At 44.7% G+C, this 20769-nt stretch overlaps 1 protein-coding gene across 2 annotated transcripts in view; it reads right to left on the bottom strand.

Moving 5' to 3' along the window:
- Positions 1-20769, bottom strand: part of UBA6 (ubiquitin like modifier activating enzyme 6) — a 1035692-nt gene that overhangs the window by 898792 nt on the left and 116131 nt on the right. For both annotated transcript variants that reach the window (XM_086961917.1, XM_086961916.1), the window contains exon 5: positions 4359-4453. In XM_086961917.1, coding sequence (XP_086818043.1) covers positions 4359-4453 — 95 coding nt within the window. The remainder of the gene's footprint in view (positions 1-4358; positions 4454-20769) is intronic.

Below are 20769 nucleotides of genomic sequence, written 5' to 3'. Positions count from 1 at the left end.
ACCCCCGCAATTTTGGTGGGGCCGACCGTGGCAGATGGTGCTCAGCCGTCTGCTTCTATGCCCAAGGCCCTCCAAGAGGACAGAGCTACCAAAAGAATCAGGACCTGTCACGCTCGGGGGAATTTTCCTCTACCAGGAGAGCACAACGAGGTTGCTACGCAAGGGGCTACTCCAGAGGGCAATTTCAAGCAGCCCAGTCCCGTAAGTGTCTCTCTCACTTCGTATCAGGAAGTGGGGGGGTCGGTTAGCTGTTTTCCTACACAACTGGGAGGCTATCACCTCAGACGCCTGGGTGCTGCAAACACTACAACGCTTTCAAATAGACTTCTACCGTTTCCCAGTCCAACGCTCCTATCCACAGCCCTTGGATTTCATAAACGATCAGACAGTCTTGATCAACCAGGAGGTGGAGGAGTTGGTTCGCAAAGGGGCGATCGCTCCAACTCAACTCCACCCCCAATGGCTTTATGAGCAATCGATTTCTAGTGGAGAAACGAGATGGAGGACAAAGGCCAGTCATCAACCTTAGAGAATTCAAGGCTGGCCAGTGAACAGATACTTCAAGATGGAGGACATCCATCTCTTGAGCAACCGGTTATGACGGGAGGACTGGATGGTGCACCTAGACTTCAAAGATGTGTACCCGACGGTCCACATTGTTTGACCTCATCGCTGGTTCTTATAATTCTGGTCACAGGCCCATGTGTACGAGCTTCTAACCTGCCTTTCGGACTTGCTTCCGCAACTTGGTGGTTAACCAAGGTGTTAAACCGATGGTAGAGTCCCTCAGGGAGCAGGGATATCACCTCATTTATCTGGAGGATATTCTCATTATGTACCAAGATCTGTACCGATTCAGAGACCAATTGCAAGCAACAATCATGTTGTTAGAAAGTTTGGGGTTTGTCACCAACGCCAAAAAGCCCCTGCTGACCCCATCCAAACAGACCACCTTCTTGGGGCTTGTCATCAGTTTGTCAGAGAAGACACTCAGCCTTCCTTCTAGGAAAATAACCAAAATTAAACGGGAAATGCGCAATACTCTGGCCCGCACCACAACCTCTCTACTTTAGATAGCCCAAGTGGTGGGTCTATTATCCTCTTCCATTCAGGCAATCTCTCAGGGCCATTTGCACTACAGGGCCCTTCTGAGGCTAAAGGCCTTCCACCTGCGTCTCGTCTACAGTATTCAGTCCCTTTGAGGAGGAAGCAAAAACTGGAATGAGATGATGACTAGCTCACTTGGAGGCTTGGAGTGGGCAGGTCATATTTGGTTCACACTCGGATATAGTGATCGAGTCCAACACCAGCAAGTCCGGTTGGGGGGGCTGTGCTGCGGGGACTTGCTTACAGGAGGAAAATGGTCCATAGCAGAGCAGTCCCTCCATAACAATTACCTCAAACTAATGTCAGGCTCCTTTGCGATCCAATCCTAGAAAGTCAGTTGCTGTGTCCTGTTAAAGATGGACAACATCTCGGCAGTCACCTACATAAACAACTTGAGGGGCACCAGATCCAAGGTTTTGTTGGCCCTGGCCTAAGACTTTGGGACCTATTGCCTGACCAACAATACCTCAGTCTTAGAGGAACACCTACCAAGAGTGTCCAAAAGGATTTCAAATTGGTGCTTCAGGGAATTGCCAGACACAAGTTTGTGGCAATTGGACCCTCATGTCTTCCAGGTGCTGAACAACCATTGGGGCCCCTTCTCAGTGGACCTTTCTGCCTTGCATCTGGACCTCCGGTGCCCAGATATTTCAGTTGGAAGCCGGACCCTTTGGCAGTGGTGACCAATGCTTTTCTACCAGATTGGTCCCTGGAGACAGGTTAAACGATTCCACCATTTGCGAGGATTATGAGGACGTCCGCACAGGTACACAGACGAAAGCGAAAGTAGTCTTGATCACGCATTTCTGGAAGTCTCAAGTTTGGTTTAAATTTCTTCTGGAACTTTCTTGGGATTTTCCAATCCGTCTACCCCACGCTCTGGATCTCCTTCATGAATCCGCTGGGAGAGTTTTACCCACTAATCCTGCAAGACCGGATTTCCTTATTAGTGTGGTAGATTATCGGAAGAGATAGATAGACCCAGGCCTTTCACTAGAAACAGACTCTCTTGGCTTCAGCATGGGCAGAGAGGATAATAAAATGTTACAGGTCAGCATGGACAAGAGCAGTTTCTTTGGTGTGTTCAACACAGAGAGGATCTCACAGGGTGCTACGTTGTCCCACTCATGAACATCTTGGCATCGCAAGGTTTGGCTTACAGGAAGATAAATTTGTACAGCTCGGTCATTTTGGTGAGTCATCTGCCTATTTAAGGTTCCCCACTGGGGGAACATCCGTGAAAGATCATGAGGGGAATCCACTTGGCTTTACCGCTGGAACCTCGGTACTCTTATGTTTTGGGATGTTAATCTGGTTATAAATATTTTTCGTTTGTGGCGAAAGAACTAATATTTATCCAGGAAGACGCTATCGGCAAAGCTTGTGATGCTGCTCTGTCTTGTATCCTGTTGCAGAGTGTCAGATGTCTGGCACTGGATATTGCTGGTAGTGTCTTTACCCCACAGTGTGCTAGCTTCCAAATTTCCCAGAGAACAAAATCCAACTCCAAATCGGTGTCCTACCTAGCTTTCGACAGATTTCCAAAACTCTGTGTGGTGAGATGCCTTAAGGCATACAAATGTATGACATTCGACCCCCTGGGGAGAAGGTGTTGTAATTTTCTCTAAAGAAACTTTTCAAAACAGTGTCTTCCCCCACCAATGCACACTGGGTTCATTGGGCCATGCAAAAAGCTGGCATTAACCTGTCATAATGTGGGGCACATTTGGTGAGAGAGGCCTTGGCTTCTAAAGCCTTCTCTATAGAGGCAAGACTAGAGGAAATTATCAATGTCACTGACTGGTCTTCCGACTATGTTTAAGCGGTTTTACTTCAAAGCTTATTCACCACCAAAGATTCCATATCTACCACTGGTTTGAACGAGCACAATCCTGTCTTCGGGTTTTAACATAGAATAAAAAATGTCCTAGCATTCGTTACGGAAAGTTTCAATTCTATTAAGGACATGGGGACAACGATTATTCCCAATCGGTTTCTGCAAACCTTGTCCCAATCCAACATTTTGTTCAAATTGAGTCCTCATATACTATCGTCTTCAGAGAAGGCTTTGTGAGGTAGAAGTAATTTAGATTACCTGTGCTGATCGATTTCTTATATTTATTTTGTGTTCATTACAGTATATAGGTTGGTAACCAGGTTACATTTCGGGTGCATGTCAATGATGATGATTCCGAGGCACAACCTGTTTCCTGGTAAAATATTTATGCATTCTTCCTAGGACACTGCTGTAATTATGTGTCTATGTGTTTTCATAGGTGCTGATTCTGCCAAAGGAGAATAAAAAGAAAATTTTGAGTCTTTTCTGTCGCACTCAAGAAAGAGGAAGTAATGTTGAAAAGGAGACTCACTGCTGGGCAGAGCACTGATCTTCCCCTGATGGTTGGAATGGAAATCAGATGATCTATGACTTTCAAATTTTAATGGACCCCACAAAACCCAGAGAGGTCATGGCTCCGGTGTCAGCAGTTCATGCACAGGTCATTTAGCTCAACTGTCCATCCATGGTCCAGTTTGAGCATGCGTAATTGGCTTGAGGAATGAATCTACACAGGAGGCAATATCACAAAGGAATGCAAATTGAGGGAGGGGGGCAGTTTCACTCTGGTAGAAGAAATGTGGTTACCCCAAAAGGAGCTAGTGAGATACCTCCCTCTACTCAGAGAAAAATGTTTTTAGTTAGGGAGCAGGAGATTGTAAATAAGCAAGCTCTAGTTTTGAAATGGACCCCGACAACCTCACAAAAAGTCAACCACCATCTTGTGTAAACCCCACATGTGGAGCCCAATGGCCTCCATCTTTCACTTGGCCAGGCACACATGTGAAAACACACAAAGCAACGCACTAACACGTCCCTAAATATCCCAGACTTGATTGAGGTAAAGGTCCAGACAAGGAGAACTTTGCAGACTTCACATGGAGCAATGCAAATACACCACCCCTCAATAAGGGTAAATGTAAAAAAGACCTAACCACAGACTAATGATTATGCTGCCATGTCCAATCCATGCATAGCATGTGCACAGCAATAATCCTTGTAAACAGGTGCACAATATCAGTGCGCTCTTGAAATCAGGAATTGAAAAACTACCAGTTCCAGCACTTGCATCAAGTGGAAATAAATAATGCATTCTGAAAGGCTGAGTTAATTGAAAGACTTAAATGTACCAAAAGCAAGGAATGGTTGATTAGAAAAACACATAGTTAATGGATTTGAGAAGGAAGTTTCCTACCTGTTTCTTTGACTTTTTACATCATCTTCACGGATGAAGAAGTTTGTTCCTAAATCCCACATCTGACATGGCTTAGTATCGTTAATCATAAGGGCCTAGAATGAAAAAGTCAACAAGTAATCTCAAGGGAAAAAACATTTTCTTTATGGCAAACCTAGAACTGTTAGTTTTTTGTTCTCTCTCCACAACTGAATGGGGTTGCCTGCAACCACAGATAGGACTGGAAAAAGGTTCTCTAAAAGTAAACTGTCCCTTTAAAGGATTTTGGAGCACTCCGTCAGCAAGCATCCTGTTGTGGGATTGTTGCAAAGGAGAAAGATTAAATACTAAGGGACTGATTGCAAGTTTGACGGATATAGTTGCTCTGTCACAAACGTGACGGATATCCTGTCTGCCCAATTACAATTCCATTATATCCAATTAAACTTTTAATACGGTGGACAGGATATCCATCACGTTTGTGATGGAGTATCCCAGCAGCCAAACTCGTAATCCGGCCCTTAGGGCTGGATTATAAATTTAGGTACTATTTACAGCACCTGATAAATAAAGATACCACAGGGTATGTTATTTAGCAGGTGCGATAAATAACACCTATTATGAGTTATTAGGGAATAGCATGCAGATTTTGGTGTTTAACGCACCAAAATCCACATGATACAGTCAACACTGCAAAAATTGAACAAAGGTTGTGTTATTTAATGCATCTGATAATTATCCAATGTACTAAATACAGTCAAACTTGTAATTCAGACCCATACGTAAACAAAGGTTTATGCACTGGTCGGAATTAACCGACCCACTCATACTCCGGGCCCAGGAGTACTGAAATGACCTTAAGAGTAAATTTCCTCAATCTCTTGTCCAGTTGGTCCTCCTTCAGAACAGGTTGGGAAACTCGCATTGAACATGAGGTGAAGAACACAGTTTAACCCTGCTACTACAAAGGCACAAAATCATGAGTTGCCACATGGTAGTGGGCATTGCAATACAGTTAGGTTTATGTATTATTGTTATTAAAAATATTTGTATGTGCTAAATCTTATTCATATATATATATATATTCACTGAAAAAACCATAGGTTTCAGGCCTGATCTAGTTAGGAATTAGCATTTAAAAGACCTTTGAAATTCACTGAAAAAACCATAGGTTCAGGCCTGATATAGTTAGGAATTAGCATTTAAAAAACCTTAGAAATTCACTGAAAAAACTATAGGTTTTAGGGGTGCTATAGTTAGCTGGACATTTCACTGATACAAAACCATTGAAATTCCTCCGATATAGTTAGCTGTGCTAACTATATCTCGCGCACCTGCAATCCCCGGATGATGATGTCTCATTTAACATCATTCATGATATGGTCAGTGACATCACTGATGACATCTCAAGGTCCTAACTGATGACATCTCAGGTCCTAACCATATCTACCTACTGGCGACCGCCAGTAGGTAATATATATATATATTGGCCTCGGTGAACACTGGTCTCCGTTTCGGCGGAATGTTGCTGTATCCAAGGTATTGGAATTACCAAGGCCCACCTTCAGGCCCGGTAGGAGTTGAGGCGGTGTTCAAATCAGCCAGATTTCACGTCGGGCGAGGAGGACTTCCAGCCTTGCCCCCGCCGTAAGTTAACCCTGTGGCCTGGGAGTTGCTGTGGTCAGGTGACGCAAGGAGGCTGCTGAAATTCTGCAGGATGCACTTCTATGGGGGTAATAGAACTTGCTGACGCCATATCCACTCCCGCCACGCCAAACCTGCCAAGAACATTGCATTCTGGGACTTGCAGGCATCACTCTACAGGCAGCCAGCAGGATAGGTTTTGATTGGAACTTACCTTGGGGGTGGAGCCTCGTGTTCAGCATCAGGATGAGGCAGGATATTTAAATCGGAATTGGTGCCTGTGTCCTGACTATACCCTGGCGCTGAGGAAGGCGATACAGACGCCGAAATGAATTTGCCATTTTGAGGGTTAATTTCTGCATGAATAAAGGTGCCTCCAACTGTTTCCCGTTTGAGGCCTCTCTTCTTCTTTTGGAGGAGTTCCTGTGCACATTTTCAGCGCGTGTACCAGAGAGGCACTTGTGAGGCCCCCGCAGCACCAAGTTGGCCTCAGTGAACACTGGTCTCCGTTTTGGCGGAATTTTGTTGTATCCAAGGTATTGGAATTACCAAGGCCCACCTTCAGGCCATGGAGGAGTTGAGGCGGTGTTGACAGCCAGATTTCACGTTGGGCGAGGAGGACTTCCAGCCTTGCCCCCGCCGTAAGTAAACCCTGTGGCCTGGGAGTTGCTGCGGTCAGGTGACGCGAGGAGGCAGCTGAAATTCTGCAGGATGCACTTCTATGGGGGTAATAGAAATTGCTGACGCCATATCCACTCCCGCCACGCCAAACCTACCAAGAACATTGCATTCTGGGACTTGCAGGCATCACTCTACAGGCAGCCAGCAGGATAGGTTTTGATTGGAACTTACCTTGGGGGTGGAGCCTCGTGTTCAGCATCAGGATGAGGCAGGATATTTAAATCGGAATTGGTGCCTGTGTCCTGACTATACCCCTGGCGCTGAGGAAGGCGATACAGACGCCGAAATGCATCCGCCATTTTGAGGGTTCATTTCTGCATGAATAAAGGTGCCTCTAACCGTTTTCCCGTTTGTGGCCTCTCCTTCTTTTGGAGGAGTTCCTGTGTATGTGTGTTGGAGCGAAGAATATATACATATTCACAGAAAAAACCATAGGTTTCACACCAGTTATAGTTAGGAATTAGCATTTAAAAAACCTATTAAATTTACTGAAAAAACCATAGGTTTCACAACAGTTCTAGTTAGCTGGAAATTTTACTGACATAAAACCATTGAAATTCCCACGTTGGACTCACTATAACTTGGGCGTGCAATGCACTGCTGATGACGTCACATATTACATCGCTCATGACATCACTGATGACACCATCCAGTGAATGTGTGTCTTTCTGAAAAATAAATATTAGTGAGTAATGTTTAAATATATGTATTAGTGTTTCACTTTGTGTATAAGTGGCTTCATGGGTTGGTGAGTAGCTACATGTGTATGTATATGGGTTATTAGATGTTTTTTTTAGTATCAGTATGAGTGTCTATATGGTTTGGTGGGGGTATTACTTAGCACATAGATGCATGAGTGACTGACTCTCTGTTTGTATGTGTTTTGAAGACAGCATATGTGCAGGACTGTATGTGTGGATGAGTGTGTATATGTGTATGTTAGTGAGTGAATGACTGTCTCTCACTAGTGTCTTTATGTGTGTGTGTGTGTGTGTATGTGTACATGTATTTATATAGCGCAAATCACCCACACCGCAGGCATCTAAGCGCTTGCTTAGGGAACCCGTCCTGGTATTCCCCTGTGAGATAACCCCGGCAGGGTATCCACAAGGTGAAAGCCAGGCATCCCGCCGCGAGGGGCCGTTGTGGAGATTAAGCAAGCTACTGCCCAGAGTCGCAGAGTGTGAACCCGTCAGTCGAGTAGGCACCGGAGCGAGACTTATCGAGTCCGTGGAATTATTGAGCCCAAGCCCCGTCGAGGCGGGGAATTGAACCCTGGTCCAGGGCCGATCTCAGCTTCCGGGTCTGCCGCCTCTAACCCCTGAGCCACACTTCTCCACTTTCAGTAACTACATATGTTTTAATCTAGTATATGTGAATATTGATGTATATAAGTGAGTATATGTGAGAGTAAGAGATTGTAAGAGTTCCTATTTAAATTAGTATGTGTTTCTATAAGTGATTGTTTAAGAGAATAAATATGTGTAAATTTCAATAGAAGTAAGGTGGTAGTGTGTGTATAGCTCTATATGCAAATAAATGGATGTTCAATTTGCATGTGTGAGTATGTGTGTGAGTAACTTTTGGATGACTGTCGGTGTGTAACAGGATGTATAGGTGTATCACTACATATGATGAGTGAGTAAATGTATGAGTGACTATATAGAACTGTTTGTGAATGAGTAGATGTGTATATAGATGGTGGAATTACTGAATTGGTTGTTGTAACTGGTATGGGTATCTCCATTTTAAAAAAAAATTTAGTTTCTATTTTTGAATATGTGTTTCAAGGGTTACATTACAGTGAAAGGAGGTCTGTCACACTGTCACAAGGATGGTGTCATCAGTGATGTCATGAGTGATGTCACTGACCATGTCATGAGTGATGTAATATGTGACGTCATTAGCAGTGCATTGCACGCGCAAGATATAGTGAGTCCAACTAACTATAACGTGGGAATTTCAATGGTTCTATGTCAGTAAAATTTCCAGCTTACTATAACTGGTGTGAAACCTATGGTTTTTTCAGTGAATTTAATAGGTTTTTTAAATGCTAATTCCCAACTATAACTGGTGTGAAACCTATGGTTTTTTAATAGCAAATCTCTTTCGGTATGAAATGTAATATGTTTTATAATGAATTTTATATTGTATATTTATGTAATACTATTTTTTTATGGGTTTTTTTTGCCCCGGAGCGCTCCCGGGGCGCGTACTGATGAGCTTACCGGTAAGCGCAGTTTTGCCGCGCCCCGGTTCGCGTACAGGTGTACGCCCCGTTAGCGCTATTGTCGCGAACGAAAACATCATCGTGACGTATCGCATAGCCGCGTGATGCGTGTTATGACGCACAGCGTAAGAGCACCCGGAAGCGCCGGAGCACATACGATCGCGCTACGTAAGCGCCCCAGGGCGTGCCCTGACGCGCTTACGCTACGCGCCCCCGGGCGCGCCCCAGGGTGCGTAGCGTAAGCGCGTCAGGTCATTTGACCTGAAAATAACACTATCAATTGGTTCAGAACACTTTTGGTTTCCAAATGATGAAAGCCCCCACCTTTTTTCCTCATTCTCACTTTGTTGTTTGAGTGAGGAAGACCTGCTTCTATTGTTAGAGAAATGGCTACAGTAGCAGCAGCAGCTGGAGCATCTGCACCACCACCACCACCACCACCACCACCACCACCACCACCACCACCACCACCACAAGGACCACCACAAAATCACATTGGTCGTCAAGAAGAAGAGGAGGAGGAGGAGGAGGAGGACGAGGAGAGAAGGCATTTCCTGCCTGAAGACAATGCCCCATATAAAACTAAGGAGCACTTTATATGGGAGTTTTTTGAAATCCCAAGGGGTGCAAAGAAGGTAAACGCTGCAAAGGTGAATTGTCTCATCTGTGGCGCTGTACTATCCAGGGGGAACCCTGCAAAAAAATATTCATTCGGGAATCACACAATGATTCGGCACATGCAACGATTGCAGCCCAATAACTATTCTGCAGCAGCAGAGGTGAGAGAACTGTGCAGAAACCTTCCACAATCGTCTGCCAGCACCTCAACAACCAAAGAACCCACTCCATCGGGTCCAGAGGCAGATCAGATGGTTCCAAACATACAAACTAAGTTTGGTGATTACAAATTCATTTGCATATATTGTGGCAAAACAATTACTTATGGTGAGAAGAGTATTACCCTCATCAACTTTGCTGGTGATAACCACAAGTGCCCGAAGAAACCCTAATTTTTTTCATGTTTTTTTTTTGCTCCAGTTGAGCCGTTTATAATTCCCTGTTTTTTGTTTCTCCCCATAAAAAATACAAAAAAAATATAAAACTGTTCAGAAAAGCCAAAAAAAGTAAAAAATGTTCAAAAAAAAGAATAAAAAAAATATAAAACAACAAAAAGAATTAAAAAAACAGTTCTTTTTAGAACTACCTCCAATTTATAAAAAAACCTACATTTTTAAAAAACTCTGTCATTCTTTTTTCTCCAGGGTACGCTCCCCGGTATGCTCCGCGGTGCGCGTACCGGGCGCTCCCCCCGCGCAAATCGAAAAAAAAATATTTTTTTTTGCCCCGCGGGGTCCTTTTATGGCCCCCACATCAAACCTAGGGGGTCAGGGGGGTCTACCCTGCCCCCTTTTGGTCATTTCCCCCTTTGTTTTTGCCACCTCTTGTGTCTCGATCCTACAGAGACACAAGATGGCGGCCGCACCGGACTGTTTGGAATGTTTACAGACACCCGAGAGCCAATCAGCTTTCCGCGCGCGAACTGGTTCGCGCCCCGGGGCGCGCTTATAGATATATATATTTTTTTGAACCTAAATTACTCAAAATCCACTATAGCACATATCTTGAGACATAGCAAAGGCACATCAGGCTACCAGTCCCTACAATTTTGCCAAGTTTGGTGGAAATCCATTCAGCCGTTCGGGCTAAAAGTGAGGTCGACCGCCCTATGGAAATTAACATGGGGAAAACACGTTTTGGGACCCCTTTTTTTCGGCCCCCGTTTGACGAATCCCCCCCAAACTTTCAGGGAAGGACCGGAGCGCCGCGAGGCAAATTTGAGGAAATTTTCAGGCAGATTCCTTAACTGGCGCCAAAGTTATTCCCAATAGAATGTTGCGATTTCCCTATTGAAAATAATCCTAACTATAACTACCTACTGGCGACCGCCAGAGGAGGGGGGGGGGGGAGTGGAAGGGGAACGGAGAGTGAGAGAGTGTGAGAGAGTGTGAGAGAGTGTGAGAGAGTGTGTGAGAGAGTGTGTGAGAGTGTGTGAGAGAGTGTGTGAGAGAGTGTGTGAGAGAGTGTGTGAGAGAGTGTGTGAGAGAGTGTGTGAGAGAGTGTGTGAGAGAGTGTGTGAGAGAGTGTGTGAGAGAGTGTGTGTGAGAGTGTGTGAGAGAGTGTGTGAGAGTGTGTGAGAGTGTGTGAGAGTGTGTGAGAGTGTGTGAGAGTGTGTGAGAGTGTGTGTGAGAGTGTGAGAGTGTGAGAGAGTGAGAGAGTGAGAGAGAGAGCGAGATATATCTCGCTCTCCCTGGTACTTAAAGAGATGTCCACACAATCTTCCAGAATATATTCCGTTTATTAACAGCATCCAGCACAAAACCCTACGCGTTTCGGTCTGTGCACAGACTTTGCTCACGAGATTGGTAGCATAAAACAACCATGTTTTCTTTAAAAGTGATTAAATAAAGTGCAAAAGACAATGACATCACTTCCTGTTTCAGGGAATTATGGACCATGTAGTTTGAACAAAAATACACACAAAAATGAGTACATAAATTACATTTTGTTTTTACATTTGCTATGCCAACTAAAATTAGCTGTGTACATTACCTCGAGTGCCTATTATTCATGACATTTTTAACCAATGTAGCCCTCAGGTGGGTTACTATAGTTTCACATTACTAATGTACCCTCCCGTGGGTGATTATTCACGAGGTTTGATGCCATGAATTGTAAGTACCCCCCTCTAGTGGGCCTGTCTTATAGTTTCTGATTGTATATACAATAAGTTCCTACCATTTTGGTGTTTATATTATCTCTCACTTATTTTTAGTTCTAATTAGATGTCATTGTGTGATTCTACTTGTGAATAATTTGGTGAAAAAAGTGATCTCCCCAACCGTAAAAACAGGGGAAAAATTAAAAAAAGAAAAAGGGGGAGAAAACGGTGGGGGGGAAAGGTGGGAGGAAGGGGAGGAACAAAAGAGGGAAAATAGACTGGAGAGGGAAAAAAGTAAACAGCAAGAATAAATCGGGAGGGGAGGAAAAAATCTAAAAATAAAAAAAGAAGAAAAAGAGATCAAGAATATCTCCTGTGGGGAATTTCTTAGAATTAAGAGAATTTGCTCAAAAGAGGAGGATTGGATCAAACAACAAACACAAGCCAAGATAAGATTCGAAAAAAGAAAATACAATTCAAAATCGATCAAAATTGCCCTTGCAGATGCAGTAAAGAGAACAGAGCTGTTGAAGGACCAAGTGAGTGAAAAAAAATGATAAAATCAGATTCATCACAACGTACTCAACGGCCAATCAACATCTGACTAAAATTTTACGAAACATCTGGCACATTTTACACATGGATACTAAAACATCATCCATAGTAGGAGACCATCCGGAAGTAACCTATCGCAGGGCAAGAAACCTGAAGGATCAGTTGGTCCACAGTCATTTCCTCCCACCGAAAATAACGGAATCATGGTTGAAGCCCAAAGGTTTCTATAAATGTTCAAATTGTAAAGTGTGCATCATTTGCTCAAAATATGAAAGAAATCACCATGGCCAACAAACAGATATGGAAAATACAACAGCTCATCAATTGCAAAAGTCAGTATGCAATATATATCATTGAATGCCCGTGCTATGTAAAATATGTGGGGAGCACAAAGTGCGAACTAAAGAAACGCATCTTGGAGCACGTCCGTGCGACGATAAACACCGACAGGAGCAACGCAGTTGCCAAACACATGGACAAAGAACACGGGGCCAACTGGAAGGACCTCAAAATGTACGCAGTGGAAACTGTGTGACCACGCCCTAGAGGGGGAGATCGAGAAAGAACTATGAGGCAAAAAGAATCATAACACATCCTCAATTTCCGGACATTGAGCCCTTTGGGATTGAACCAGGACGAAGAGCTACATTACCACCTTTGAATGAACATTTGTGACTTCCACAACTACAGAATAATTGACTTTAATGGAATACTGGAAATCCCTCTTTTTCATTTTTGGATTTTTCCCTCCACTCCCGATTTATTCTTGCTGTTTTCTTTTTTCCCTCTCCAGCCTACTTTCCCTCTTTTCTTCCTCCCCTTCCTCCCCCCTTTCCCCCCTCCCCCTTTTTTCACCATTTTTTCTTTTTTTAAATTTTTTCGCTGTTTTTACGGTTGTGGACTTCACATTTTTCACCAAATTATTCACAAGTAGAATCACACAATGACATCTAATTAGAACTAAAAATAAGTGAGAGCTAATATAAACACCAAAATGGTAGGAACTTATTGTATATACAATCAGAAACTATGAGACAGGCCCACTAAAGGGGGGCACTTACAATTCATGGCATCCAACGTCGTTAAAAATCACCCACAGGAGGGTACATTAGTAATGTGAAACAAAAGTAACCCACCTGAGGGCTATATTGGTTTAAAAGGCCATGAATAATAGGCACTCGAGCTAATGTACACAGCTACTTTTAGTTGGCAAAGCAAATTTAAAAACAAAATGTAATTTATGTACTTATTTGTGTGTGTATTTTTGTTCAAACTACATGTTGAACAATAGTTACTTACCTGTAATCTGTGGTTCTCCAGTATTGGTGTCTTTCATAGATTCACATGCCTGAATCATTTCCCGTCGTCGGAGTGGGAGTCCCACGGTATATAAACAAGCATTTGCAATGCAATAGGTCTCGCATTAGGAAAGTTTGAGCTATTGGTATTGTAAATTACAAATTTTTTATTTATGTGTTGGTTTTGAAAGTAGCGAAATTAATAGCTTTGTCATTTACAATGCCAATAGTTTTCACTTTTGCAAATGTGACACATGTAGCATTTGTAAAGCAATATGTGTTGTATTTACATGACTTAGATGTATTGATATTACAAATAACAATGGCTTTTAATATTTTTAAATTAATACTTATAAGTTATTGTAATTTTTAATAGCAATAGCTTAAACTTTTGTAAATAACTTTTGTAAAGATTATGTTCAGTGTATTTTATTGTGACGAAAATCCAAGAACAGAAGTGAAATATTAACATCTTTTTGGGACATTTGTAATAAAGCTTGAAACAGTATGAGAACATATTTGAACCAGTTGTTGAATGGTTGCACAGATTGATGCTGTGATGGCGCTGTGTGATGTTGTGGTGGCGACGAGGGATGCTGTGGCGTTCAGTGATGCTGTGGTAGCGGATAGGGATGTTGTGGTGCGCCTGAGTGTGATGCTGTGGTGGGGCTGAGTGATGCTGTGGTGATGCGATAGATTGACAGAGTGAGTGCGATAGATAGATAGAGGACGGGCGATAGATAGATAGAATGAGTGCAATAGATAGAGTGAGGACGATAGAGTGAGGGCGATCGATAGATAGATAGCTAGATAGAGGGCGATAGATAGATAGAGGGCGATAGATAGATAGATAGACATAGTGTGGGCGATCGATAGATAGATAGCTAGATAGAGGGCGATAGAGAGAGTGAGGGCGATAGATAGATATATAGAGTGAGGGCGATAGATAGATAGATAGAGTGAGGGCGATAGATAGATATATAGAGTGAGGGCGATAGATAGATATATAGAGTGAGGGCGATAGATAGATAGATAGAGTGAGGGCGATAGATAGATAGATAGATAGATAGATAGATAGATAGATAGATAGATAGATAGATAGATAGATAGATAGATAGATAGATAGATAGATAGATAGATAGATTCTGTAATTCTCGAGTCTGACTCCATTTTGTTCTGTGCCACCATTTTGTGTTGCCCTCACGTAGGCCTGTGAAGGTAGCCTGGCGAATGAAGTTGCCTGGCCTTCTTAGTTCATGTATACATTAACTAAGGTTTCTTTTTGACTCTGAAATGAACTGTAAGAAACGGACCTCTTCACCTGAAACAGACCTCGCAAAGCCAATTTCCCTGATCGATCTTTGTCTGAGATTGCCAATCAATGTTCAGGAAATCGTTAACTTTTAGTTTCCTTGCACATGCCTTATCTTGTTCATCATCTGTTACTGTTTCTTTTTATGTTTCTTCATTACATGGGTTATGCTTTCAATTATAGGTTTGTCCGGATTTTGGAGGTTGAATTTGGGACATTCTTAATGATTAACTTTTGGGTTGGGATACTGTACATGTAATCATGCCATGCCCTGCAGTGCCATTTAACCCCTTCCCTGCTCATGACGAGCAGAGCTCGTCATGAGGCACAGTGGAGCTGTGCTGATGACGAGCTGAGCTCGTCATGAATCATGTACTAAAGCATTTTCCAGCACAGGGGGGGAAAGCCCTTAGCAGCCAAGGAGTTTAATCAGATTAACCTTTGTGAACTATGTAATTATAATGTTTTGCCGATATGCTGCTAAAACTCCAAAGGCTACTCACCTGCTGACCCTCCAGATTTTCCATTTGTTTAGGAATGTAATTGGTACAACTCCCTTACATGCCTGGGGCAGGATAAAGAATATATAACACGTGAAGTAAGACCATTCTAACAGACTGCCTCATTCAGTTGCTAAGGCTTCTGTGTGACGTAGTCTCACTCATTTGAGGTTAATAAAAATGTACTTTTATATTCCAGCTTCTGTGTCAAGTTCTTTGTGAGTTTAAAATGACTAAGTATCAATGGAACCCCTGAGAAGTGGATTTTTGATTTCTACAATAGCTTGTGGATGCCTGATGCTTGTGGATGCCTGATGCTTGTGGATGCCTGATGCTTGTGGATGCCTGATGCTTGTGGATGCCTGATGCTTGTGGATGTCTGACGCTTGTGGATATCTGACGCTTGTGGATATCTGATGTTTGTGAATGCTTGAAGCTTGTGCATGCCTGATGCATGTGCATATCTTACGCTTGTTCATACCAGACGCTTGTGGATGCCTGACGCTTGTGGATGCCCGACGCTTGTGGATGCCTGACGCTTGTGGATGCCTGACGCTTGTGGATGCCTGACGCTTGTGGATGGCTGACGCTTGCGGATGGCTGACGCTTGTGGATGGCTGACGCTTGTGGAGGCCTGACGCTTGTGGATGCCTGATGCTTGTGGAGGCCTGACGCTTGTGGATGCCTGACGCTTGTGGATGCCTGACGCTTGTGGATGCCTGACGCTTGTGGATGCCTGACGCTTGTGGTTGCCTGACGCTTGAGGTTGCCTGACGCTTGAGGTTGCCTGACGCTTGTGGTTGCCTGACGCTTGTGGTTGCCTGACGCTTGTGGTTGCCTGACGCTTGTGGTTGCCTGACGCTTGTGGATGTCTGACGCTTGTGTTGTGGATGCCTGACGCTTGTGGATGTCTGACGCTTGTGGATGTCTGACGCTTGTGGATGTCTGACGCTTGTGGATGTCCGACGCTTGTGGATGTCTGACGCTTGTGGATGTCTGACGCTTGTGGATGCCCGACGCTTGTGGATGTCTGTTGCTTGTGGATGTCTGTTGCTTGTGGATGTCTGTTGCTTGTGGATGTCTGTTGCTTGTGGATGTCTGATGCTTGTGGATGCCTCAGGCTTGTGGATGCCTGACGCTTGTGGATGGCTGACGCTTGTGGATGGCTGACGCTTGTGGATGGCTGACGCTTGTGGATGGCTGACGCTTGTGGATGGCTGACGCTTGTGGATGGCTGACGCTTGTGGATGGCTGACACTTGTGGATGGCTGACACTTGTGGATGGCTGACACTTGTGGATGGCTGACACTTGTGGATGGCTGACACTTGTGGATGGCTGACACTTGTGGATGGCTGACACTTGTGGATGGCTGACACTTGTGGATGGCTGATGCTTGTGGATGCCTGAAGCTTGTGGATGCCTGAAGCTTGTGAATGCTTGATGCTTGTGCATGCCAGATCCTTTTTTGGATGCCTGACGCTTGTGGATGTCTGATGGGTGATGCTTGTGGATGCCTAGTCCTTGGACACTACCATGTTGTGTTCCAGTAGGCCATGTTTAGTGAACTCTGTCATTATGCCACCTTTTACACTTCCTTTAGCTGAAAATAATGCAAAGTCTTTGAAAGCTCGAAATTCATTAAGTTGTAAAGGTTTCCTGCAAACAAATTAAATTGCAAAAGCTAAGAAGTGAGACATCTACCACCTTTGCCTCTGCTTCCCAGCAATGTTCCACAAGAGCAATTTCTACCACAGTAGTTTTCGGTCTGTAAACCGCAGTACAAGTACAAGTGCTGATCCTGGAACCTTACTCTTAAAGTAGTCTTTTCACTGTTCAGTTTGTCAATAAAATACAGTGCAGATAATGTTTCTGCCAAATATGGCGCAATTGGTTTTACGGTCATCTTAGGCTACTGCTGAGCACAGGGGGTACAGGAGAGTAAAATGAATTGCCCAAACGTGGAACGTCAGTTAATTTAATGATCCAGAAAAATACATTGAACTTGTTAAAGCTGCAGAATATCTTAAGTGTTCAGCAAAAAATGCCTCATCCCAGGCCCAATCAGAAAGGCAGACACTGCTAACAAGGACTGGCAAATACAATAGGTCTGTCTGTTTTAATTTACGCATAGGTTTTAGTTATGTGATACGTCTAGATACAACAGACAGCTCCAAGGAGCATTCAAATACAGCGCAAGTGGCACGTTTGATGCACAAGATTTTAGTTAACAGGTTTAAAAGTATGCCCCATATTACATAGCAGCAGCCTGTGGTGTGAGAGACAAATGTTGGGGTGAGGAGGAGGGAGGGGGGAGAGAGTGCACTGCAGAGGAAGAGGCTGAAGGTGGGAGGGCGGGTGAGATAGGGAAAGGGTGAGAGAAGAGGCATTGCACAGAGGGGGGCGGGGGAGAGCATTCCTTTGAAGTGTGAAGCTCTCTGCGTTGCTGTGGCAGCAAACAGCAAGCGCGTGCATGGGCACATGCACTCGGCGTAATCCGCCTGGTTCAGCTTTCCTGTTTCACCTCTACATGTATCGACATCTGCAATGCCAGAGGCATTGGCAGAGGTCGAGACCTAAAAAAGGGGGGGAGCAATGCAATGATATAGTATGATAAAATAGAATGTTTGTGTTGGAAAGTTGAAGGGAAATAGAATGTACACAGTTCAGTTGGTGAGAGCGTTGAAGGGAAGAGCACCAGTATACTGTGTCCTGAATAAACATATACAGAGGCTGTGCCGACTACGAGTTGCTCATTGTGACTATTACAGGGGGGATATTTCTGCAGGAAGGGCCGGGTGGCATGGTCACAGCTGTGTGGACTGCAGCTGAAAGGCGGAACAGGGGGAACACAGATTCCTTCATCCATTATTACAACTGAGGGGCGTGGGATGTGGCTTAAGGGTTAGAGCAGCCAACCTTGAAGCTGTGGAACCAGGTTCAAGCCTGGTGGGAAGCTCACATATCTTGTGATCCTGGGCAAATTATTCAATCTCCCCATGCCTCAAAAATGAATTCGTCACTCCATAATGCAACTGGTGCTCATGTGCTCTGATACCTTCAGGCCGAGTTTGCGCTACATAAAACTGCTGTGAAGCTGAATTGGTGCTGTCCAGGTGGAGAGGGTGGTCGTTAAACAATTGATCTGGGTCTGGTTTTGAGTCCTAGCCCTTTTGTGTCTTTACTGTCTAGATTGCTGCACTCGCACTGTGTTTCACTGGTACCCCGCCTTCATCTCGCCGCAGCTCAAGCACAACTTTAGGAAATGCCAGTGGTTGCTGATGGTGTGACAAGGGCTGGCCTCGGGGAGTCGCTGCAGCTTCCCCCACAGCTTTGCGTGCTTGTATTTACAGCGCCTACACGCGAACGCTTCGTCCAGTGCTCACGTTTAGCACTGAGCACCTTTGCTAGAATGTGCCCTTCCTGCTAACCCTCTCTCAGACCCTCCCCGCCACTCCCCCCTTGAGCAGCACCCTCCTTTCTTTCTTGACAAATGTTACGGCACAATCGGACATTTCCTTCCTGCAGGTTTCATTGCGTCAGAAGCCGACCAAGAAATCCCGAGGTAAATGGCATTTTTAGGTCTCGCCTGTCGATGCGCATGCGCATCGAGCTTGCGAGTCTATGGTGGCTTATCCACTCTTTATCCAACTTGCAAGGAATCGTGGCGATTCCTTGCAGTGCACGAGAAATTTAAGCTCAATGCGCATGCGCATTGAGCTTAAATGCGCGTGCACATGCCCCCAGCCGCCTGCCTTGCCTACTCTCTCTCTCACAGCCTCCCCCAGCTCCGCCCCCTCACTTCTTGATTGCACGGCCGCTAGGCCGTGCCTCCCCTACTCTCCTCCCCCTCCTCCTCCTACTCTCCTCCCCTGCCTGCCTGCCGTGTCGCACCTCTCCCCTCTCCGCCCCCTCCCCTGCACTCCCCAGCCATATGTTGCTTTTTTCGCTGCTTCTTTGTGGTAGAGGTTAGTGCTTTAATGCTTAATTTACTTGTATATTTTAGCCTGTCAATGTGCCCTTCCACAAAAACACAGCATTTTTCTGTTTGCCGAGAGGTGGCTGCATTCTGCGTCGCTTGTTTCTGTTTTAGTCTTTTCTCTGTTACAATTGTGTTTCCGACCCTGCTTTGTACACAGTATTAGTATGTTTATAGTTTCCATTACTTTATTTTCCTTCGTCCTTCTTTGGTTTCCATAGCCTATTCCTTTGTAGCAGCAGTCGTTATCATTTTGCCAGCTGGTTCGTAGTGGCCCTACACTTGTTTCCATGGCAGCTATCTCCGCCGGGTGGCCCTAGTATTTTGATCTGTGGGGTTCGTCGGAGGCGGCCGACCCGGTCGGGCTTTGTAAGGGTCCGGCAAGATGGGGGCCGCCATGTTCTTCGGCAAGAAACATTATTAAATGGTCGAAAGCACTATGATTTTTCTTTCCTTGCTCTTTCAAAACAGAAGTGTCTATATACTGTGAAATCTATATGCCTTTGACAATTTGTAAGGCTCTTTATGAGTCTCCATATTGTTGATGCATGCCGGTAAATTCTGGTTTAATCTTAACTTCAGCCCGATGGGGAGAGAGCACATTCTTGCGCAAGGACACCACATGTTTACTCACCCTTTGCACTATTCTCTCTCTTTCTGTTGACGAGGGGCAAACTGCTGAGCCGCCTATCCAGCCCGTTCTTTTATTTAAAATGTCTATTTTGTCAAAGGGTCACTGCGCGCACAAATCAGCCCAGCTCGCTAGGATCCATGTCGCCAGCTGATTGTTTGCTGTTGTCTAAATTGCCTTCCAAAGCACCATTACTTGTTGCGTGAGATTGAGCAAGCATCGCGCGTGTTTTGTTTGAAGCTTGCTCTTTAATGTAAAGCATGTGTCACATGGAAGAGATTAGTTGCCAGCTCCGCCGTAGACGGGAGAAAAGGCTTTGGGTGGGGGTGGGGCCACTGCCATCAGCGAGTACCCAACTGAGGGGAATAGTGCTTTGGTAAACTTTGAAGATTTTTGTAGTCGCAGACATTTCCACAAGAAGAACTTTACATAGCAAGCCTTCTCCCGCCATTCTACCAGCCAGCCTCTCTTCCTCTCCACAGTGGCGTAGCAGGTGTGTCATGTGCCCTCGTGCAAGAAAGAAAACGGGACCCTGGTCGCAGTATGAACTGCGAAGTGCAGCAATAATTATGGTCTACTGGACCGTTATTGCTTCTGGGCTCCGGTGCCACTGCACCTGCTGCACCAATGGAAGCTACACCAATGTCCCTCCCCCTGGCTCTCATCCTCTCCCTTCCTGATCCATTCACTCTGGTTTATTTCTTCCCAGGTACCCTTTTCATAGCAGCCATTATGCGATCACTACACATCTCCCTTCCTCTCTTTCATTGTTGCCTGCTCTCCCCTTCATATTCTGCTATGCCTCCTTGTATAATAAATCCATGATCAGCCCATCTTCTTCTCTTCGCCTACCTACGTCTTCTCACAGCTCGTACCCACCTACTC

The sequence above is a fragment of the Lissotriton vulgaris genome, chromosome 3_1, assembly GCF_964263255.1.
Source record: "Lissotriton vulgaris chromosome 3_1, aLisVul1.2, whole genome shotgun sequence".
NCBI classification, from domain to species: domain Eukaryota; kingdom Metazoa; phylum Chordata; class Amphibia; order Caudata; family Salamandridae; genus Lissotriton; species Lissotriton vulgaris.
Note: the sequence above shows the minus strand (reverse complement) of the source record. Positions and strands in the feature narration are given on the sequence as shown.